This window comes from Rhipicephalus microplus, chromosome 10 (genome assembly GCF_043290135.1).
Source record: "Rhipicephalus microplus isolate Deutch F79 chromosome 10, USDA_Rmic, whole genome shotgun sequence".
NCBI classification, from domain to species: domain Eukaryota; kingdom Metazoa; phylum Arthropoda; class Arachnida; order Ixodida; family Ixodidae; genus Rhipicephalus; species Rhipicephalus microplus.
In genome coordinates, this window is record NC_134709.1 from 32803675 (window position 1) to 32828452 (window position 24778).

Here is a 24778-nt window from a genome sequence, read left to right on the forward strand (position 1 = left end):
AACGAGAATGAGGACAAGTACAAGAACAAAATGAAGTAGCATCGAACCATGAAAAAATCACCGCATATACACGGAGTGATTGGTGATGAGTGGGGCGAAGCGTCCGTCCATTTGCTCGTCCGTCCATTCATCCGTCTATCCATCCATCCATCCATCCATCCATCCATCCATCCATCCATCCATCCATCCATCCATCCATCCATCCATCCATCCATCCATCTCTCCGTCCGTCCGTCCGTCCGTCCGTCCGTCCGTCTGTCTGTCTGTCTATCTGTCTGTCTGCGGATATGCGGTGCTACCTATGCCGCAGGGATGGACTTCCCTAGACCATAAGGGGCTTCGCCCCTCAAAGGCACGAATAAGCCTAAACGTTCGGCAAGATCGTAACGGTAAACGGTGGTAGGTATAAAAACAGCAGAACGACAGACAGACACACACATAAACACACACACACACACACACACACACACACACACACACACACACACACACACACACACACACACACACACACACACACCATGAACAGTGCCGTCTCTTTTTTTTAAGGCAATCCAGTTTCCAAACCCGAAGTGCAAGATGAACGCAAGAGATCGAAAGACGCGCATAGATGAAGACTCAAAAGAAAGAAAGAAAGAAAGAAAGAAAGAAAGAAAGAAAGAAAGAAAGAAAGAAAGAAAGAGCAGGCTATTTTACCAGTCTTCCGTGGTACGGGCACGGCGATTGAAGATAAAGACAGAAAAAAGAAACCAGAAAAGCTTTAAGGACAACAAATGCTCCTTCCGTATCTCCAGCGTAGACGCAACAAACTATAAACTCACTCCCGAAAATCGGTGACGTTTAAAACAAGCAAGTGCGCTCGAAGGGCTCAAAAAAGAAAGAAAGAAAAAAAAAAAGGAGACAAGGCTCAAAAAAGAAAGAAAAAAAAAAAAGGAGACGAACTCCACGGTTGCATCTGGTCGCGCCTCGCTCCGATGATTGCGGGTTGTTACGGCGGCGAAGAAGAACAGAATGAAACGACGGCGCGGACAGCTAAGGCCGCGAAGGAAATGGAAAGAGCGGCCGGAAAAAGAAGGCCAACGTCGAATCTTTAACGGGTATTTCGACGAACGCAGCGGTGCGCGCTGTACCGCGGGCAGACCCCTCTTCGTCGCATTTCGGTACCGTACAGCACTGCAGATGCCTATACTTTTTTTTTCTGCAGCGAAGATGTCTTAATCTACACAGTGCCGCCATCGCTGTCGTCAACGTGTAGTAGTAGTAGTAGTAGTAGTAGTAGTAGTAGTAGTAGTAGTAGTAGTAGTAGTGGTAGTAGGTCTCCAGTAGGTCACTTCAGCATAGGAGGGAGTGAATAAGAACGACACGATATAAAATGATGATGATGATGATGATGATTTTGACGACTAGAACGTCAATTTTTGTAGCGTAAGCTATACTGACCGAGGTTCAGCCGTTTCGCGTGTCTTACGGTGGGCAGTTTTGAGCAAGCGCGAGGAGCAGTGACGTGACTAGACCGTCCGTCCCCCATGCCTCGTCCGTCCGTCCGTCTTTGGTTCACCTGTCCATATGTACGTGGTTAATATATCCATGCGTCAATCAGTTCTTCGTTCACCCGTTCATCCATACCTGGTTCGTCCGTCCGTCCATAGTTCGTTCGTTCCGTTCGTATAGATCACGCTATACGTGTCCCGGCATAGCCGAGCTAAGCCGGTGCTATTATTATTACGTTTTGCACTGAAAGTCATTATCATCACAATAATCATTGCAGAAGCGCTGCCCGACAGTTTTCACGGCATGCGACTGGTTGACGTTATTTTATAACACCCGTGCATGGGAGCTAAACTGAAACATTCAGCGGCAACTTTCGGCTTCAACACTACATATATAACAGCACTCTCAGGCCATAAATTGGAGAAAATAACCGACAGTGCAAGTAAATAAGGACGTGAGAACCATGGCCATAAGCAACGAAAGGCATAAGCTGCGCTATCGATTAATCGAAAAGCAATTGACGGTTCCCAATGAAGTAAAACGCGCAGCACCGTTAGAGCGAAAGCTGGAAGAGCAGCCCTTTACAGCCCCCCCCCCCCCACGCACCCCTCCCCCTTTTTTTAACACTCTTTGGGTAGCTGCTGCAAGCACACTTGCAGGGTACCCGTTTCGCCATGAATGAATGAATGTGTAGTAGGCAGAGACTATGCCATTCTTCGTCATTTTTCGAAGACGCGTGTACCCGTTGCACACTTGCAAGGAACATTGTTTTTTTTTTTGGGGGGGGGGGGGGGGAGGGGGGTGCGTGTGCTTTGGCTGTCCACGATGATGAATCACGCCAAAAGCTTTTGTCATCCCCGTAATCCTCACAATCCTCCGCAGCGGGTATGCGCCACAGTTTATAGGTGGACAAGATCAACCTTTCGCAAATGCACTGTAAAAAAAAATGTCTCGGTACACAGCAAAAGCTGCTGGTAAATCGTTGCCGGAGGCATTCTGTAAATGAGTAACAGCAGGCTCCGTATCACGAAGTCTCTGTTATACATTTTTCCGTATTCTCTTTCACATCATATCTGTATTCCTGAACACAGCAGATCTGTTATTTCAAACACAGCAAATCTGTTAACCCAAACACAGCAAATCTGTCAACCCAAACACAGCAAATCTGTCAACCCAAACACAGCAAATCTGTTAACCCAAACACAGCAAATCTGTTATTCCAAACACAGCAGATCTGTTATTCCAAACACAGCAAATCTGTTATCCCAAACACAGCAAATCTGTTATCTCAAACACATCATGACTCTGTTTGTAGGAATACAGAATTTGCTGTATTTAGAGGAGGAATAAACGGAGATCGCTGTAGAGCAGTCTGGCTGTAAATTATTCCGTTATTATTAATGAAAACAGAAGCTTCAGTAAAACACCTGGTTTCGTTTAATGGCTTTTCTGTGCTTGACTAAGGTTTTGTGTAGTTTCTTTGCCTTGAAGGAAAGAGTTGTTTCACTGAGCATAAAATAAACTTAGTTTTGGTAGTAACTTAATTTGTGAAAAACTAACACAAGCTTTTGTTGACCAGTACTGTCGAAAAGCCGATGTTTTACGGGATGGAATGGAATGTTTATGTGGCTGCCTGTAGATTCTCATGATTGAGTTTTATGTCCAATTTTATGTACTGTTTCAACCTACACTAATGCAGTCTTTATGTACTGTGTGTGTGTAAACCACCCCTGCTGCTGCATACCAAATAAATAATAATGCAACATTAACAAAACACAGATGAATTTATTTACATATAATACATGTGCTGTAGCTTGCTACATCACCATTCTTCATCACTTCAGCATGTTTATGCCTGAAAAGAATGTGAAAAACAAGTGATCAAATGAATGCAAGAAGCAACTTACACACACTTTATAATGCCTTCTCTGTGTATGTATATGGCCCTTGATACAAAAAGTAGGGGCACGTGGTAGAGCAAAATGTGAAAAAAAAAATCGCTTTGTTTTCTTTGCAATTTGGGGAGGGGTGTCCCTTTGTGCATCCACATTCGTGCTTTTCATAAACAGCATTTTTGGTGGCTCAAAACCAGTTTTTCCAAAAGGAAGTAGCCAGTGAAAACACACTCTAGTGCAAGCCCCTTGCATTCGCTCTATGCTTACGGCCTAATTTTCTGACGTACAAAAGTCAAAATGCTTGTCTAGAGTCAGCTGTGTATAGAAGATTGTCGGGTAACTTCTAAAGCAGTCCGAAGACACTGTGCACCTTTGTATTCACAATCCGCCTTCAGAATACATAGGTTGGAACACTTTCAGCTCCTAGCATCATTACACCTTGCATTTGCCGTGCTTGTCGATAACCTTAGATGCTGGGGGTAAAGAAGGTTCTGAGGAAGTGTAAATTTCGTTGAAGCCCGTACAGTTTTCTTGTTAATGTGAATAAATCCCTGTGACGTACTGAGGTGCTGAACCAGCAAGCTCTTTATTGTTAAACCTCCCAGCCTTTTCAGCATCTTTCGAGGTGAATCACGTATATACATGGGGACAACGGGTATGCTCTAATGGACATGGACTAATATTTCTGATGCAACTGAATAACAATGTGTGAGAACGACTCAGTGTAAGTGTTGAGTTAATGGGAATTGAGTCACAGAATCTTTCCTTTCTTTGTTTAGGGTGAGAGTCCTAGAAATGGCGACATTGAATATTTTTTTTGCATTTAATAATGGTAGTATCACACGAGCCTCTATTCTGAGATAGGATTGAAGCTTGGCCAAACTACAATGAATTTGCTGGAAATCGTTGACCACACTTGACGATACGTTGCAGATAGAGCTGAATGACATCTCACAAAAAAAAAAAAACAAGACAAGCATTGCGAGAGGCTCCACGGCGAAAAATTGACTTTGGCAGTGATTACCAAGCTTGTAACTACTAAACAAAATAATTGAACAGTGTTTCTGACAGTGCGATCACTTTTCACCTGTTTTTGAACTTTATTCCATATCTCAAAACAGTTTTTTATTACTTAGCTACCATTATTTCCCATGTATTTTAAGATAACCAGTTGATTATTTTTTTTGTATACAGCTACTGAAGCAAAATAGAAGCTATGCACTTTACCGTTATTGTGTTACAAATTTTCATAGATGCCAATTAACTCAAAAGTCAAGCTCTAGTGGTAAAAAATTCACAAAAATTCTATATTATGAAGTTAAAAGAGCAAAAAGTTTGGAAGAAAATGATGTATGGATTATATGAATATCCCTTTTAGTCACTGAGAAAACTACCTAAAATCAGCAAAAATGCACAGGATGTATAGGGCCTGCCCGGCGCTCCTGAGAAGTTTCCCACTGGCTCTGATCATGCTCAGAATGAGCAGTTACATTTTCAGAAATATTTGTTGCTATTGTATAGCAGAATGCACGGGTGAATACCTATACTGATTTTCAACTTTGCATTCTGCTGTTAAGCTCTATGTGCCACATATAGCTACAAATTATGGCTGAACTTTCTTAATATAGATTTACCAGCGCAAAAAAAGACGGCACATATTTTAATCATGAACCAACTCGCCCAAGCAGCAGCTTTAGTGAAATTTTTTAAGCACTGTTTATTGATCACAGAATGTTTTTTTTCACTATGCTGAGGTGGGAGGGGGGGGGGGTTGAGGATCCTGTAAAAAAACTGAAAGAGCTTGACCTGAACTAAGAAACATCATGTGAATATACACTACACTTATTCGTAGCCAGGCGGTGGCACACCGGGCCCGTGCCTCTCCCCTCCTTCCCCCCAAACTTTTTTCTCCATGAAATACTTAGCGCAAAATTACCATTTGCCTGCCCAGACCTCTGGTTCAGATCAAAAAGGGCCCCCTCCCCCTAAAAAGTTCTGTGTATGCCCTTGGTTTAGATGAATGAATTTCCAAACCCTGTTTAACATAAGCATCAGTGAGATTAGATAGATATATGGGGTTTAATGTCCTAAAACCACATATGGTTATGAGAAACGCTGTAGTGGAGGGCTCCGGAAATTTCGACCACCTGGGGTTCTTTAACGAAGCATCAGTGAGATTGATAACTAGGATAAAATTAAGGCCAAACCTTCCATTTTTCTCTTTTCACAACATACTATATGTCCTTGGCACAATTCACAGTATATAGAAATCTCAATTGAGAGTGCATTTTCATGTGCTGGCTCTTGTGAAATAATAGCAGTATATTTTGACTACACTCCGAAGGACAAAAAAAAAGAAAACGCCAGGCTCATAATACTTACAAACAAATTAAATTGAAAATGCAAAGCCACAATCAAGATAATATTCAGCTCTAATAACCGGATATCATCAGAAAATGTGTATGATTCATGCTCACACTTTCACTGATTGAAACGCAGCTTCTGGGCCAACTTCATTATCTTTGTGTGCACACTTGTGCGAGACTTCTGGCCACCTTCGCACCTGCTGCCCTTTTTCGTGTTGGAGCCCTTTAAGGTTATCAAGGTGTGGTTCAAATGAAACATATGAGAAGAGCACAAGGATGGGTACAGACTCGTCAATGGGCTTCATTTAGAACACGTATGGTTACACGCTACAGTCTGCAAATTCCTCATCTATGCATCATAGACTTGCATTAATTCTTGTACAATCTGAGCCAAATACGCTGGCCCAATCATTTTCCTCCTGAAAAAAAAAAAGAAGACCTCAGCAAGCTTAGGAGCCAATTGGTCAAGGCTGCATCTCCGAATTTCATTCTTGCCAGTAATGGCTGTCATAGTTTCTGACAAGTAATCAATGGACTTTCACTGAAGTCAGAGGCAGATAAGACCCTTGTCAGGAATCAACAACTTGTGTTCCCTGCGCCGTTCATATATATATTGGCCTGTTTGATTGATGTAAACATTCCTCCTGGTTTGATAAGCAACTAACAAACTAAAAGGTGTGGCACTTAGTGCAATTTTACACACCCTACTAGTGGTTTGTACGCTCCCAAAATTTTTCCAAGGCTTCCTTTGAAAAAATGTGCAATGGCCTTTTTCAGTCTTCGAATACGCACAATCATAAAATAAGTCTTCACATGCTCGTGGTAAATATGTTCAGAATGTATGATCTGATGTTAAAGTTGGGTTAATATTAAAGCACAGCATTTTGTCTGGTGAGCTAGTTTGTGGGTGAAGGTTACTCTTCTGTGCCGTTCAAGGTAAATGCTAAGACCCCGCATTGCCTCTATGAGGTGTGCAAGATTGCACTAAGTGCCACCCCACTGAGTTCGACGTGCGCTCGTCAAGTAGGATAACGAAGTCACTCAGACATGGAGGAATGTTAACATTGGTCATACAGGTCAATGTATAAATGAATGATGTAGGGAACACCAGCCCTTGATAAAGACCAGACAAGGTTCTCACCTGCCCAACTTAAATGCATACGAATTGTTTACTTTTAGTAAACCATGGCAGACTTTACTGGCAAAGACAAGAATTGAGATGCAGTTGTGACCCAATGGCACTTGAGCTTGCCTAGGCTTTTTTCCTAATGAACAAAAGCAATGATTGTGTCTGTGATACTTCACTCAGACTATCAGAATGAACGCAGGTTCCCTGCATGAGTGTACTGAATAAAACCCAGTTGCAGGTCTGCCCTCATCTTCCACTCTTCTCCTCCGACAACATCTGTTATTTAAGTGTATAAGTATCTACTGCACCTTGTAGCTGGAGTTAGGCTCACACTCATGTTGTAAAATGTCATCAATTTACTTGACCTCCTCGCACAACAATCAACACATAATGATATCGACAAGGGAACTCACCCAGTGCAATGATTGTAGGCGTTGATGGCAACTCGGCAAGCTTTTCAGTGATGCTTGTTCCCTCCTGGATGAGCAAAAATATCCCATGTACACAAAAGCACAAAGAGATATGTACAGTTGCGGCCATTCCAATATATAAATCAGAGATGCGATCCCTGCAATTCCGTTTTCCACCATGGTTCCTGGTCTATTGCAGGCTGTGTGCACCAAGTACAAATTACCTACCTAGGAGCCTTGAAACTTGGAACAATTTTAGAGCAAAGTAGAATGGATAGCGAGCACGCAAAAAAACCTGCTCACATTTTGATTCATTTTTCTCTTTGGATTACAGCAACATCATAGACAACTCTGAATGATTGCAGGTCAATATATCAATGTTAGTGGTGATAGTATTGCTTAAAATTATTTTGCATGTGCGACAGCAAGGGACAAAGTGAGCAACATCTTGCAACAACTCTGGCCTATTCCCATTCTTAGTGCCCTCCTCACTGCGTCGTAATGAGGCACTACAGCCAAAGTGACGAGAAACATTGTTCTGCAGTGCATTGCAAAAAACTAATGCTTTGTGCATGTGGAGCACTCTGATTGCACACAAACACTTTTTTTCCCATTGAGCCTGAAAAAGGCTAGTAAACCAAGTTTGTGCACTGTGGTTCACCATGCGTGCACCATGCCCCAACACAGTTTTTGTTGCATGAAGTCTCACTTTTCACAGCGCTACGTTCCTTCTCATTCACTCTGTGAACTTTATAGTCGGATGCTTGGGGACTTCACTCCCTATCCTAGTGGCTCTGATGAAACAATGGCACCTGCCCGCACTAACTGTTGGCTCAAGGGCAGTGTATTTTTTTTTCAGAACATTTTTGTGACTACGACACAATGCGGATAACCAAAGTAAGTTCCACAAAAAAATTGAAAATTGCCTTTTTTTTACACTATCTTCAAATGCTGATACTTGTGACAAAGCGCGTGTTCCGGTGTAATTTTAATGAATAATGCTGCTGTACAAAGCCACCAAAATTACCTTAAAATGAAGCACAAAGGCAAAAGATATGCAAAGCTACACTATCCTCCTTTTAACTTGTGTCCAGCAATTCATGAATTAGGTATTTTTGGATGTTTAGCATATTTGTTCTGTCAAAAAATTTTGCTGCAGCGGTCACTAAATTCTCATACGGTAGCATTGCACTTGTTCTTTATGGGAAGAAAATACATCGATTAAGAAGTGTAAAAAAGTTAAGTCTGCTCAAAGTTCAGAAATTGTGAAATTAGAAGAAAACTGATTTCAGCAGTCAAAGTTTAATTTGCCTTTATACAAAAGCAGCTTTTTTCACAAAATTCAACTGAAAAAGCTATTGTTTTGTGCTAAAAACCTGCACAGCATTCAGTCGATCCCAGATATATTGAACTCGAAGGGGATCGCGATATATGTAGTTCAATATATCGATGAGTCGAAACACAAAATATGTGTATTTAAGGCATAAATTAGAGCATCTCAGACCTAAAAACAGTTTTTTGAAATCCTAACAAGCACTTAAAGAATGATTCTCTCACAATATGATAAAGAACAAGGCCTGAACATCTACTTTTGCAAGTTATCGCACTTCATTTCACTTGAAAATAGTCTGTAAACTTTTCTCTCTTTTTGCGTGCCACCAAGTTTCAGTTGTCCTCAATATCACTGGACCCTTCCAAGTAAGCAAATTCAGCTCATTCGGCCACAACAGCGCTGAGTGGCACTGAATGCCAATGTAAGCTCCGTAGAGCGTTGGTGGCGAAAGCAATAATTCCACGGCACCGTCAACATTGGGCATCATCTCGGCATCCATGCAGTCAGAACCAGCGACGTCGTCTTCTGCTCCAATGAAGCCGCTCGCTGTCCGAGATGGTGCCCGAAAACACTAACAAGGCATAGAATTTACTGAGGCATTGTACGCCCTTGACAGCAGTCATGACGCACTCAAAGTCGTCACCTGGCACAAAGCCCGCAAAGAAACAGTTCACGACTGTGCTTTACTTGAGGTCGCTCCTAGCACCAGCCATGATTTTTATCGCTACGAGCGTATCAATGTGTAGCGCCGACTTCCAAATGATGATTTATCAGTAACGAGGCGAGAAGTACACAGGTCCACAAGCCACAAAAGGCGATGCTGCCCACAAACGAGCAAGCTCCCACCGTCAGCATGTTGGTGATAGCGATGTCACTTGTGGCTTTGTCATTTTGTAACCGACAGCTGTTGCTTTGGTGCGGAAAGCTAGAAAAAAGCGTAGCCTCCGAAATGAGCGTTCTAAAACCGGAAGCACCAAAATACCTCATGAAGTTGCACATCTCGAAGGCCACGCTTTTCAGTCCCACATGCCATCATACACGATTGAATGCGAACATCGCAATGAGATCACTAAACTTCCTTAAGTCATTCCACTTCGTTTTGGTGCCCTCGGTCATCACCATGCCCCCACGTTAAAACCTGCAGATCGCACATCAAGCATACCGGTGCACTCACAAGTGCTGTGCAACGAGCTAGATCAGCAAGATGGAGTTTCAATGTTTCACTTTTCAGCACCCCCTTTTAGTCACTTGCACGCGAAAAGGGATCGGAACTTGTCGAATTGTGGCTATAAATGATCATTATTTGTTAGGAAAAATGCAATTTGTGGGCTTTAGCGTGGCTCAGAGTTCAATTTAGCGGATGTTCTGCTGTGCGTGAGTTCGATAGATGTGTACAGCAGTCCCGTATTTTTGCATGGGAAATTCAAGGGGATCTCTCAACTTTTTGATATAGCCAATAATTCGATATATCATAGTTTGATATACCCGGGATCGACTGTATTCTATAAAATCTAGAACCTAAAGCTGTTCTCAACAAACCAATACATCACTTTCTGAAAAGATGTTACTGTCCAGTTTTGTACTAACATAATGCAACAAAGTGAAACTTACTTCAAATACTTGGTAAAGGTAGTTCTTGTCTTCCTTAAAATGCGCGCAGAGGAATGGTAGCACAGCTACCTGGACTGCTTTTTCTCTTTGTCCTTCGTCTCTCACGCGCACCACCAGTTCCATAGTATGTTTCGTCGGCGCCTCCTCCATCATCTGAAATAATGCAGGCGCACAGGCCGCCATCCTCTCCTGGAAGATTTCCTGCAATTATTCCAAAAATCAAAGTAAATAACAGTTACTTGATAATAGATGAATTCATCTGTAGAGATATTAAAGTGAAAACTGATTGAAATGTAGAACTATATTACCACCCTACAATTGAGTGCAACAGCTGTGACACGCCAAAAAAAGAAGACAAAAAACAGACTGGTGGGGAATACCACCCTGAAACTACTGCACCAGCTTACTAGAACATGTTGTTGGCTAGTAGGTTCAGGCTGAAGAAAGGTAGGGACGTAAACCACATAGACAAGAAAAAAAGAAGTGGACGAGATAGAGCATTGATTGCAACAGATTTTGTTTGCAAAATAAAAAAGGCTCCTTTTGTTTTTGTAAACACCAAAGCATATGAGCAGGAAAATGGCGTGCACTCCACGATTATGACATCACTATAAAAAAAAAAAGGGGTTCAGCGGCAAATCGCTGTCACAACCAGACTCCCTTTCACAGTTATCTCCAACATCAGCAGGGGGTGTGCTACTGTGCTCTTGATCTGAACTGGATTCAATTTCAGGTACTTCCGTGCACTGTGTTGCAGTTTTGCCCCGGTGATACCTTGAAACATGTGTTCTGAAGGAACCTGCTGACCTCAGCACACTACCACAACCCACAAAAGGACACATAACAGCATCAATTCCACTCTCCAGATGGGCAGCTATGTGACCAAGAAGCTCCGTGCGAGTAGGCACACTCGCCCCGCATGACAACACAGAGCAGACAAACGCATCATCAGTCTGTTTGCTGCATCGCTTCTTGTGATGTCTGAAGACGTGACTTCTTAGGCTCTGATAGTTTTTAAACAAAGCTCCACAAGGCTCACAAGGGCAAAGGGCACCGCCCAACACACTGCTGTGATAGTGGTAGTGCTCGAAGTAGTCGGTCAATGTTGAAAATGTCTGTGCGCAATGCCGGCAAGTGGGCATTCTTCATTGATGTTATGGCTGCAATGAAGGTAGAGCACTTATTTTGCTAAATTACATTCACTGGCTTGTGCACTTTTTCAGACCGCCCAATTTTATAATAAAAACACTGCTACAATGGTAATAATACCTTACAGTCTACAATAGTAGAATCATTCCAATATCTGGTTAGCATGTCAGGTTATGTTCAATTTCATATGAACATTAGCCAATGCTTTTTAAGCAGTCCTCTATATAAGAGCACAGTGAATATAAATATTCTTGACCTGCTACAAATGTTTAAACTAAGTTGAAGCAGGCGGCGCAAGGAAAAGAAATAATGACGGAGACTGTAACATTAACTGCACAAATTCTACAGAAAACTGCACCCATACTTGCGCAACTTGGGTCTCTTAAAAGGCTATTCCTGAATGTGCAGTCAAAAGTGAGCTTAGCATATGCTCCAACATTACACATGTTCACAACTTAAGTAATGCTATCCATTATATCGCTAATGTTGACAACAGATGTTCATATCTTGCACATATGTGAAAGCAGCTTCAGCCTCTCAAGTGCAGCCAGGTCCAATATTGAATACAATTACTTTAAAATTTTAGCTTGAAACATAATTACTTTAAACAATTACTTAAAGCTTTTTGTGATATATTGACTAATCAAACAGTTGATACCAAGTATGAATTGCACCGTAGCCTGCCAGTAGTACGCGCAAGAGATGGAAATGGGTGGCTTCAAGATAGGGCACCCAAAACTTCGCATATGCGATCGCTTGATTCTGTTGCCATACACCAACTTCTTGGGTACACACAAGGACTCCCATGCTGGATTAGCTGCAGTTAAGCAGTAGTATGGCTAAGTGACGTGCAAATTCGCAATGTTGTCGGGTGTAAGCAATGTGTCGTGCAATTCCAAAGAAATGAACTGCTGAGCACGCAAATCAATAGACACAACAGAACATGCATGCGAAATGCGAGCGCCAATCGTACCTCACGGCTGTCACTCAAATTCCGCCAAGTACGGCAAAATAAGTTTACACACAGCCAAGTGACAGTTGCTGCCCCTGTCGTCTCCTACACCTATTTTTGTAGTAATGGACGTATGACTTGCAAGCGATGCAGGCATGGAAAACACGAGTGCTTTGTCTGCGCTCGATAAGACGACAAAGACACGTACACGCCTGGTGTGTACGTGACAGCAGACTCCTGCTGATCCGGCTTACAAGTGCACCTTATAACAGCCATGTGCATGGGCACCGAGGAGATCACTAATGAGTGCGTGCACAAACTGACCTGTGACATCCTCAAACTACAAAGATGCAACTCAACAGCAGGCTTCACCACAATAATACAATTAAGTGACACTAACAAAGGAAAAATGCCGTTATTGCTGAGTGCAAGCAATGCTTCATATAATTCCGAAGAATTAAACTGTTCACTGTACTGCTTCCTGCATGCGCAACTCAATAAAGGTGCAACACAGCGTGCGAGCACTATGGTCGTACCTCATAGCCGACACTAAAAATCCACAAAATGCACTGAAATATGCCTACGCACAGTAATGTTACCGTTGCTACCCCTACTGTTTTCTGTGCCTAATTTAGTAATAAGGTATGTATGAGCGATGCAAGCATGGCAAACACGTGTTTCATTATTCACCTTATAATAGCGACAGACATGTTACATGCCTAGCTCGTATGAGCTGTGGCATGCGAGTGCACCTTATAACTGTTTATAAGATAGGTAATGATCGATAACGGTGAAATAAATGCCTACCTGATTGTGATGTGTGCCAGGTGATGGACTTCGCAGGAAGGTGAGAGAGCTCTGACAATAGCCGCCTGCCTTGACCACGTAGGGTGCCAGAGACCACTGAGCTGAACAAGTGAAGAGTGCGCCAAAAAACTTGACAAGTGAGGAACCAAACAAATGAACTGCTAGCACTACTTGGTCCTGAGCACGTAAATCAATAACAAGATGCAACACAACCTGCATGCAAAATGCGAGCACCAATCGTACCTCACGGCTGTCACTCAAATTCCGCCAAGTACGGCAAAATAAGTTTACACACAGCCAAGTGACAGTTGCTGCCCCTGTCGTCTCCTACACCTATTTTTGTAGTAATGGACGTATGACTTGCAAGCGATGCAGGCATGGAAAACACGAGTGCTTTGTCTGCGCTCGATAAGACGACAAAGACACGTACACGCCTGGTGTGTACGTGACAGCAGACTCCTGCTGATCCGGCTTACAAGTGCACCTTATAACAGCCATGTGCATGGGCACCGAGGAGATCACTAATGAGTGCGTGCACAAACAGACCTGTGACATCCTCAAACTACAAAGATGCAACTCAACAGCAGGCTTCACCACAATAATACAATTAAGTGACACTAACAAAGGAAAAATGCCGTTATTGCTGAGTGCAAGCAATGCTTCATATAATTCCGAAGAATTAAACTGTTCACTGTACTGCTTCCTGCATGCGCAACTCAATAAAGGTGCAACACAGCGTGCGAGCACTATGGTCGTACCTCATAGCCGACACTAAAAATCCACAAAATGCACTGAAATATGCCTACGCACAGTAATGTTACCGTTGCTACCCCTACTGTTTTCTGTGCCTAATTTAGTAATAAGGTATGTATGAGCGATGCAAGCATGGCAAACACGTGTTTCATTATTCACCTTATAATAGCGACAGACATGTTACATGCCTAGCTCGTATGAGCTGTGGCATGCGAGTGCACCTTATAACTGTTTATAAGATAGGTAATGATCGATAACGGTGAAATAAATGCCTACCTGATTGTGATGTGTGCCAGGTGATGGACTTCGCAGGAAGGTGAGAGAGCTCTGACAATAGCCGCCTGCCTTGACCACGTAGGGTGCCAGAGACCACTGAGCTGAACAAGTGAAGAGTGCGCCAAAAAACTTGACAAGTGAGGAACCAAACAAATGAACTGCTAGCACTACTTGGTCCTGAGCACGTAAATCAATAACAAGATGCAACACAACCTGCATGCAAAATGCGAGCACCAATCGTACCTCACGGCTGTCACTCAGATTCCGCCAAATATGGCAAAATAAGTTTACACACAGCCAAGTGATAGTTCCTGCCCCTGTCGTCTCCTACACCTATTTTTGTAGTAATGAACGTATGACTTGCAAGCGGTGCAGGCATGGAAAACACGTGTGCTTTGTCTGTTGCACTCAAAGGTGGTGTGGTGTCCATGTCGAACGCGGACAGCATCATGGGCACTTCGGCATTGGGGTCACTAGTAGCCGGCGTTGCGCCCGCGCCAGTGTTGGGTCGGCGCGGGTGCTTTGTTAGGCCTAGCCTTGAACGTACCCCGGGCGCGTCCTCGTTGTGGGGTTTTTTTCGCTTCTGTGCTTTAAGTCCCGAAGATTTTGGTTGCAAAAGAGTCTTAGCAGCTTTACTGACCTTGCGCACAGGAATCTTGGAGGCAGGAAGAGAAGTTCCGGGGCAATCCGGCGTTTTTGTGGGAGCAGATGCAGCCGTGACTGATGTACACGACGCTCGTAGCGCCCTCTTAGGCTACGAAGGGAGGCGCTCAGCTGAAACGGCACCGGCGGGTGGTGCGGCTTTTAATCGAACTCGCGACGCTCCCTTTGGGGCAAACTGACTACTTTAGCGCCTGCCTACAATTTGTTTTTGTATTCTAGCCGACACCACGATGCACCGATGCTATCTTGCACCCATTCTATTGGGCAGTGATGGCCGGACACACCGCAGCAGTCGTGTTATTTTGTGTGACCATCAACGCATTTTTTTTTCTTTTGGCCTGTTGTGGTTGGGAAGAGCTATGGTGGTGCAAAAAATTTATCGGTTATTCAGGAAAAGTGGTGTAAAGGGAAATAGTTCTGAAGAATCGATGTTCTCGTCGCAGGTAGTGAGAACCATTCAACAACCGATGAATTCTTCGGTGACGAAGTGAAGTCGCCGTCGGTGTTCACCGAGTAGACTCATGAATTCATAAAAAGAACAAACGTTTCCCCGAGCCTTCCAAATTTTATTATTGGGCTTGAGCTTGCATGGTAGGCTTGACGGTGCGAAACAGCGTGAAAACAACGAGTTCATACAAAGAAACAGCAAACCGCACCCTTTTAAAATACACTTCATTACTGTGTTTCATTGACTGCGTGTTAATTGGTGTGCCAACTATACAACGCAGCTACGATTATAGGATTGCTCTCACTAAACAAGTCAAGGCTTGCAAGCACGAAAAAAAAAAGGAACGAAAATAGGAGAACATGTACACTGTCTCTTCTTCTGTGTGTCGTGCATTCTCACGATGTGACGAAAAAAAAAAAAACGTAAACTATTATGCACACCATCAAGATTCACATATATGCAGGGATTCTTGGACGGGTATGTTTTTTTTTCACTATCTTTTGTCAATAAAGTCTCATAGACGCAGTACAAGTACCTGTTCGCTTTCAATCTTGCAAGATTGAAAACGAAGTGCAGCGCCTTTCGACGATATATATATATATATATATATATATATATATATATATATATATATATATATATATATATATATATATATATATATATATATATATATATATATATATATATATATATATATATATATATATATATATATATATATATATATATATATATCGGAAGCGAAAAAGCACGACGTACGCCGAAACACCTTTACTAATTACAAATGTTTCGGCTGATGGGCCAGCCTTCGTCAGTGTGACCACACTAACGAAGGCTGGCCCACCATATCGTCTCGCTTTATAACTTTTTATGGCAACCCGACTTCGCTACTAATAGTAAATTTAGCTTCCCTTGCGGTGAAGTATCATAATGCTGTAATTATCCTCTTCCTTAATCGGTAAAAACTCTGAAACGTTCTCTTTTTCTTTTTTACCGCTGCTATCCTTCTCCGCCTCTCCGAATATATATATGTATCCATACTGGCACTTTCCAGTGATCCTGCATGCAGCTCTTTTTCTCCATTGTGAGTTAATGAACAGTTTCTCTTCCTCATTCTCTCGTATTTCTTAGTCTATCTTCGAACCCAATGTTGCTCTAAGCTTAATTTCCTCATCAAAGCCTGCCCAGTTATCACACTTTCCGTCTTCGTTTTCTGACTTTCCATGAGCGTACAATGCGAATCTGCGCATTCCTTACACACTGTGGGACGCCTCATCTTAGTCGGCGACTGCAGCGTTGCCGCTGTATGTATACGTTAGCCACCCGCCACGATAGCTCTCTCAAGGCATTGTCCATGGCTATCGCTTAATTTTCTGTTCTATAGTTCACTGTATCATTGTCGAACGGGGGGAATGGTCAAAGTTCAGCCAGTATGTCGCCGACAGCTCTCTCAAGGCATTGCCCATGGCTGTCGCTTAACTTTCTGTTCTAGTTCACTGTATCATTGTCGAACGGGGGGAATGGTCAAAGTTCAGCCAGTATGTCGCCGTGCACACAAATCACGGAAGCGTGTTCTTGAAGTACAGAAGACATACGTTTTTCTGGTGTTTTACGGAAGGAGCGAAAGAACGGAAACATCGACTGCTGCTTTACGGCAACTCCTGCTGTTTCCCATAAACCGCAGCACAGTTTGTGCTTTAAACGTCCAGTCTCGCTATTTTTCAGGAAACAGATGTTACTCTGTAGTTTCTACGGTCTGCTCCGACGTTAAAACACGGATATTTTTTACAGTGTGGTTCTCATCTGATTTATCGCTCTTTTAACAAGCATTGTATTTCAATTTTTGTTGTAAGGTGCAAGGTGTCCGATTCTTCCTTGTGGGTATGAGCCAAGATTTTTCAGGCGACAAGACGAGACAACTGGTCCGAGTATTCCGCGGCCCAGTCGTTGCGCAATTCGCCTTCTGTGACACCTAATTGTGACTGTTCTTAAACACTTTATCACTCATATTAACGCGATTCCTTTCGCGACATCAAGCCAGCCTAAAGCCAGTTTACTGGCTTTAGGCAGGCTTGATGTATTCTACCACATTAAGCAAGGCCGGCGTGGCTTAGTGTGGTAGACGACTCGGCTGGCACGCAGGAGACCCGGGTTCGTATCCTATTGTGTCCCTAAAAGTTTTTTTTATTTACTAAGTTTTCTTTCTTAATTCTTGCAATAATAGATACGGACAAGCAGCTGGCTAGATGGAAGTACGCTAGTCGGGTGTACGCTAGCCGACATAAAAAACAGGCCTGTGGGAGTACGCTATAGTGTATACGGTATTTGAATACGGCCAGAAATATTCATAGCGTGTCCCCTGTACGTGGGTAGGAGAAGCCTACGAAGACAATGTCTTAAAGTACAAAACAAAACAAAGAGGAGCGAGCGAACTGTAACGAAGACACACAGCGGAGTTCAGGAGACGACCGATATGTCTCTGTTCTCCTCCGAGGGGCAACCGCAAAAGATTGAGCGGAAACGGGAGAGCTGCGGTATCGCAAGTGCGGCTCGGCTCCGGTCGGCGAAAAAGCGATCATTGTTCTCAGAGTGGTCGTTCCGTGGTTTTTTTTTTTCTATCTCAAGTTTCGTATACTTTCCTCTCTACTACAACTATCTCGCTTTTGCTTTTCGTACTCTCAATTTGTTTGGTTCCCCCGTCGCAGCGACTTGTCTTCCGAGTGCTTCTGTTTTCGCCGCCCGATCGCCCGGCTTCTTTCTTTAAACGCCCCTTCGTGAGCCGTGTCGACTCGCGTGGGTCAGGGTTTAATGCGTTTCGGATGGACTTTGTTTCCACGGCATCGCCTACGCTGTGTATGCAAAGCTACCACTACACCCCTCCCCCCCCCTCCCCTTTTTTTTGAGATGCTCTGCGACGGTTCGTAGGCTGACCGTAAAAAAAAGAACAAGGCATTGCTATTTCTTTCTTCTTTTATTGTTACTGTTGTTCTGTTTCAGTCGTTAGCTACGGAGTCGCTACCGGATAGAACGCCCACTGGTCGTTTTTTTTTTTTTAGGGGGGGGGGGGGGCATTCTCGAAACATGCCAAACGGTTCTCGAAACAGTTCTCGAAACATGCCAAACGCAGAGTTTAAGAAAATACGCAAACCCATGTACACCAATCCTGATTTTATTATTATTATTATTATTATTATTATTATTATTATTATTATTATTATTATTATTATTATTATTATTATTATAACTGTTAGTATAACCTAGCACATAAAGTACGATAAAAAGAAAAAAAGCGGACTTGACATCATGCCCCAAATACCCAAATGGGAACATCACACCCTCCCAGTGATCGAAGAGTACAAAGAGAAAGGAAACGAAAAAAAAAAGAAGGAAGAGATAGAATAGAATAAACGACATGTTCTCTTATTGAATCGCCCATGACGACTGGAAAGCAAAAGCCATCTTCCGTCATATGCATATACACGCATAATTCGCAATCTCATATGAGTGAACAGTTTCCAAAAAAAGAAAAAAACAAAACAAGCGCAGAGATCCTAGCGAGTCTGCCACATTTAGCCGGAGCCACTAGTGATAGCGGCAACTCGGCTGCGGCACGCCGCGCCGTTAATAGACTCGGAGTTCGTGTGGAAACAGAAGACAAATCGTGTTCTCCGAGGTCGACTCAAAGGACTAGCTTAGGCCGGGCCAAATGTCACGCAGACAGTGACACTTTAACTGATCCCTGAGAACCCAAACGTACGAAACGACCCCCCTGCCCTCCCCGTCAACTATATCGTCCACAGGAGGGCGCTCCCTTCCGTACCAAGAACGTCAAACGTTTCAAGCACAGCGCTAATCTTTTTTTCGCTCCTGTGCATAGGGGTCGTCACGGGATGCCTTTGTTCTACGCTGGCGTAATCTACTGGAACTGTACTTTCTCGATCCGAACAAAGCCGACCCGTTTATAGAGGGAGGGCTCATCGCTTTCGGGGGATGTCAAATAATAAAAAAAATACAGCTCTTACGAAGACCACACTTTCACCGTGGACGTAGGCCACTAGCGCCGCTAGACCGGCCGTGTAATGATCCCTCAAAACGATCTCTCCAGCCAGCTAGGAGGTCCAACCATCGTTGCGCTATAAATAACGACACCGTCGCTTTTAAGTCGTCCGTACATGTACCACGTACACGGTGGCGCGTAATGGCCGACGGCGAGAGCGCCGCCCTAACGTAGCGAGCGACACCAAGCGGAGGCGCCCGGCATTTCTGTCACGACTCGCGAAGCATATAATATCGCCTTTCTGTATACGCACCGGTCGCTACCGTAGTACAGTACGGAGGAGGACTCCCGCGCGCTCTAATACACCGAGCGGGACAAGGGAGAGCCATTGTTCGGCCAGTTACGCGGGACGCAACGCTGAAGGAAAGCGGTAAATCAGTTCTTACACGCAACCGGCGTTTCTCTTTGCGAGCGCCCTCTGCTGGCGATCTTCTCTCCCTTGCGCGTAACACGGCCTGTGCGATATGTCGCGCCTGCCGCGTCTGTGTGTGGCCTTACTTTCACATTATTGTTGTTGCTGTTAGTGTGATATGCGAACTGCACGTCATTAGTATACCTGAGATGCTTACCGCTCCCGTGTCATGCTTTAAATGTCTAAGAAGGAAGTATATCTGAGCCATCTATGTAATGATCTTGATGGATGTCTGTGACGAAGAAAAAGAAAACCGAAGAAGGTGGATGGAGAACGAGCTGCTGTTCCAGCGCTGCATAATACGAGTTCGTTTAGAGAATAGCGCTGCTATGCGCGACATCAAAGTGTTTCTTAAGTCGACCTGCGGTAGCAAACTCGCAGGAGCTATTTCAAAAACGCGAACTGGTTCTGCGCAAATGCAGTCGTGAAAGTTAGCGCGCTGAGAGCGCTACACTGCTTCAAGCGAGAGTCTAATCTACTGTTGTTGGGGAGAACAAAAGAAACCAGAGAAACAGCATGCCAGCTTCATTAACGGTTATAGTTGGTGGGTAAATTTTATACTCGCGGCGGGCCCTACAGTACGCGAGCCCAACCAACTCGCTCCAAGCGTCGTGGCGACTGATAAACTGCGCAAGGAAGATTAGCATCTAGAACAAGATAACGAGGCAACCAAGGGACGCCGTAGATCAGAACAGTTCTAACTTCTCGCGCACAGTCGACCGGTGCATGAGTATTTATGCAGTGCTAATGATCGCGCTTTAAAAGCGCTGCTACGGAAAGAGCACCGTGCTCGGGACCTCTGACGGGAGTGCATTGTTATATCCTTAAATATGTAGCACCGCGCAATCTCTTCTTGCCTGCCGCGTTTTAAGGGTCCACGCAACTGCATTGGGAACTGGCTAAAGTTGGAAACTAGGCGGCGCGGATTTCTTACTCTCGCTGTCTCTCGCCCCACTCCCCACGGCTTCTCTCGTACACGAACAGAGAGAGAGAGAGAGAGAGAGAGAGAGAGAAGAAGGCTTCTTAATTTCCGTGCAGCGTTTCGCCTGGGCTTCCGGCACGCCTTAATTGCGGGTGCCATTTTCGCGTCACGGGGGTCGATTACCTGCGGCGTTCACATTCGCGCTTGTTTCGTTTTGTGTCCACCGATGCTTGAGAGAGAAAAGGGACACGGCGAGTGACAGCTACACGCACTCGACGTGTCGAAGAGTGCGTGCTCGAGTTTCGAGTGGGTCCGCTCTTACGTACAGAGCGATAGTGTGACGACGTTGTGTAGTACACAAGGCGAGGCAGTTCAACACCGGAATACGTGCGTGACGTGATCGGTCGCTGCGATGTGCGTTACAGCCACGCAGATTTGTAGCGACCTGGCACGTGCACTCATCTTCGGTACAGTCAATGGTTTACGACTACTTTGCTGTTGCAGTATAGGGGGAGGAACTAACGGGTGTCAAGGACGTATCAGTCGAACAAAAGAACAAGAAATGGGCAAGGGCTAAACCATATGCTCTGGCGTCACCCCTCGTTACGAGGCACGGAACAAGTCGACAATGGGCTATCAGTTTAACAGAACCGACGCTGGGGCTCAGCTATGAACAGTCCAGAGGACCTACGATGCCGAAGTCGGGTTTGGACTGAATGTCCAGAAGAGGGAGCGCCCCGCGGAGTCGTACACCTCAGGACTTCACCCTGCAGTGGGCGTAGCCGGATGATTGATTGATATGTGGGGTTTAAGTCCCAACACCACCATATGATTATGAGAGACGCCGTAGTGGAGGGCTCCGGAAATTTAGACCACCTGGGGTTCTTTAACGTGCACCCAAATCAGAGCACACGGGCCTACGACATTTCCGCCTCCATCGGAAATGCAGCCGCCGCAGCCGGGATTCGATCCCGCATCCTGCGGGTCAGCAGCCGAGTACCTTAGCCACTAGACCAACCGCGGCGGGGTAGTGGGCGTAGCCGGGAAGATGATTATGATGATGACGATTATGGTTGTGGTGGTGATGGGATGGAAAGGAAGAGGAGGAAGAAAAGGAGAAGTCAATGCACCCAACCCGAATCGAACCGGAAATCGAACACAACTTCATTCCCGACGCATCACCCACCCGAACGTCGAAACTACGGCGAGTCTCACCACGCGACGCTTTCCTTGCCGCGACGACTCCGTCGGGGGAAAAGCGAGAGCAGGCGCCCAGCGTAGCAATAAAAGAAATAAAAGAAAGGTAAACGACAAACCAAACTCCCTGTTTAACAATGGCGCACAACTGCGAGTGACACGCTGTTGCCCATAATTCTCCGAGCGCGTAGTTAACACGCCCCAACTTCTATTTGCGGCCCCCGGTCCTCACTAGCGCGCAGCGCCGCACGCGACAGCGTCGGCGGAGTAGATACGCAACGCCGTGTCCTCGGTCTCCAGCTGAAGAATGAACGCCGCCGAAGACGGAAGGCGACGCACGGACTCCCAAAGCGCGCGCACGCAGGACAGCAAGCCTCATAGCGCGGAGCGGGGAGTCAGAAATATATACTAATAGCCGGGACTGTCTGAAGCGGGCTCGAAGGACCGGCAAAGAGGAAATAAAGGTACGAAGAAGACGTGAGAAGAGAAAAAAGCGCGTACGGCTAGGAAACGGAAACAAAAGATGGCGCGACGAGCAAGTTGAAGAAGAAGAGGGGCGGCGGGGAGAAAAGGTGGCAAGTCGACAGAACGAGCGGCAGATGTCACGCGAGCGACAGTTACACTCCTCCCGGCACAGATGCAAGCGTGTCGCCTATGCGTCTCCGGCGTGCTGGCGAAGATAGTTTTCAAGAGGGGGGGAGCTGGGAGAGTCGCCGAGGCGACCGGTACGCGCGCCGCGGTGAGCTATGCAGTGCCTAACGGAGTGGACGCACAGCGGTTCGCACAATTTTCCCGGACAACCACACGGCGAGACCTTTACGTAGCGAAAAACTGCATTTTGAAGATGCCCGGAGCTCATCATCTTAAGCAATAGCGACCACCAACTCACATTTCCTTCACTTTCGTAACAAGCCAAGAGATAGGATCCATGTTTTTGAAGTATGCAGAGGCCGTCATGCACTCAAGTTCTTTTTACTTGGTAGCAAAGCTACACTGTGGTTTGCTCATGTGGTCTGCACTGTGGTTTGCTCAGCACGTTGATCGCTCCGCCGCGGTGGTCTAGTGGCTAAGGTACTCGGCTGCTAACCCGCATGTCGTGGGAACGAATCCCGGCTGCGGCAGCTGCATTTCCGATGGAGGCGGAAATGTTATAGGCCCGTGTGCTCTGATTTGGGTGCACGTTAAAGAACCCCAGCTGGTCAAAATTTCCGGAGCCCTCCACCACGTTGTCTCTCATAATCATATGATGGTTTTATGGTTTTGGTACAGTAAACCTCACACATAACATCACCACGTTTATTGACTAAGGCAACAAAAACAGACGTGCTTGAACATCGCGCATAGTTAGCGAATAAACACAGGTACAACCTCAGATGAAGAAGGTCTCTCTCTCTCTCTCCCCTCCGAATAAATTTAGGCCGACGCCCCTGACACGCACTCCATAAATGCAGCTTCGTCGCCCACTTATTTTGGCAAAACCAAGAATGTAAATTCACCGGCGGGCCAGGCGTTTCTCAGCTGATCATCGCTCGCACAGCAGCACCAAAAAAACCCTGCCGCATCGACTCCGTGGCGGCGCAGTCTTTATACCGCCACCGCGAACGCCGACACGTAGGGGCACGATTCTCTCGCTCTCGCGAGAGTCGACGACGAGTATTACCCCGTTCTAAATCGAGACAGCCCGCCTCCTCGGTCGGACCCTCGCCTGTGCTCAACGCTTCAACCCGTTGCGGCAGGCCCCTCCGCATCACCCCCTCCCCCAACACCCGCCACTACGTCTGACGTGCTTTTATCTTCTTTCTATCTTCTATAACATACTTCGCCCTCATTCCGAGAACCTATTTATATAAGCCAAATAAGTAAAAAAATAAATAAGAAATATTACATCCACACCTCTTCACCTACGGTGCGACGCCTAAGCGCCTGTCAGGCGAAAGAACATGGTGCTTCGAAAACGAGACGTGAAGTCGACGACGACACAGAGACGGCCCCTCCTCGGCCTCCTCCCCCCCCCCCCCCCCCTCCATGCCTTCCTTCAACCGGAACCACGGCAGACGAGCCGTGGGCCAAAGCGTGAGGCTCGGGAATGCCGTGTCTCTGAGATAGGATCGCGAATGTGCGCGACGTAGTGCCCTTTCGCATCATTTAACGAACACCTTCAAGTGTCAATGTTCAATGTATGGAACGGTTTTTCGCCACCGCAACTCACGAGGAACAGTTTCTAATGATGTCATTCATGTTTGTCTTTTCACGATCCACTCGCAGCATTAGTGGCCACATAGAGAGAAACACAACGAGTAAGACACGGTCAGCTGACCACCTGAGTGCGGAACAAGTGAAGTTATAGAAAACCAAAATTATTTGCTGCATAGCGCCGAACACAGCTAACAGCTAGCCTCCGTTTGTGTGTAGCTGCAAAACTAACATTTTCGCTCATTCATCTGCCGCCCCAAATGCAGTTGCTTTAACCAACGTCCCTCAGTAATCCCTAACTGATTAGATAGGTCACTATAATTGTTGTACACAACAATAAGTAGAACAAACAGACAACCAAGTCAAGGAAAGTACGGGGCATGCAATTTGTGATAATTATGATTTCAATGTAAAGAAATCCAAGTGGACGACAATACAACGTGCCACCGCCAGGGACCCCCCCTACGCATCTCGGCCCGGTGAAAAAGACCGTATACGTACACGGCGGCGCGGTATCGTGCCGCCGTCTAGCATGCAATGCGGGAATCACAGTCGCCTCGTGTATTTCAGCGTGAGCTTATATACGATACTTCCTCGTTCCTGCTATCTATGCAAAACTTTCCCCACTTTCTTTTTTTTTTCACACGATTACATACGCGACAAAGAAAAGATTTTGATACATAACACACGGCAGTATTAAGGAAGGTGACT

At 45.2% G+C, this 24778-nt stretch overlaps 1 protein-coding gene across 1 annotated transcript in view; it reads right to left on the reverse strand.

Annotated features, from left to right (window-relative positions):
* Positions 1–3256: 3256 nt before the first annotated feature.
* LOC142774683 (uncharacterized) overlaps positions 3257–24778 on the reverse strand; it is a 448513-nt gene continuing 426991 nt past the window's right edge. Inside the window, exons 3-7 of the mRNA XM_075875389.1 lie at positions 14173–14273; positions 13144–13244; positions 10236–10436; positions 7295–7358; positions 3257–3346 (exon numbers count right to left, since the gene is read on the reverse strand). Coding sequence (XP_075731504.1) covers positions 3327–3346; positions 7295–7358; positions 10236–10436; positions 13144–13244; positions 14173–14273 — 487 coding nt within the window. The 3' untranslated portion in view covers positions 3257–3326. The remainder of the gene's footprint in view (positions 3347–7294; positions 7359–10235; positions 10437–13143; positions 13245–14172; positions 14274–24778) is intronic.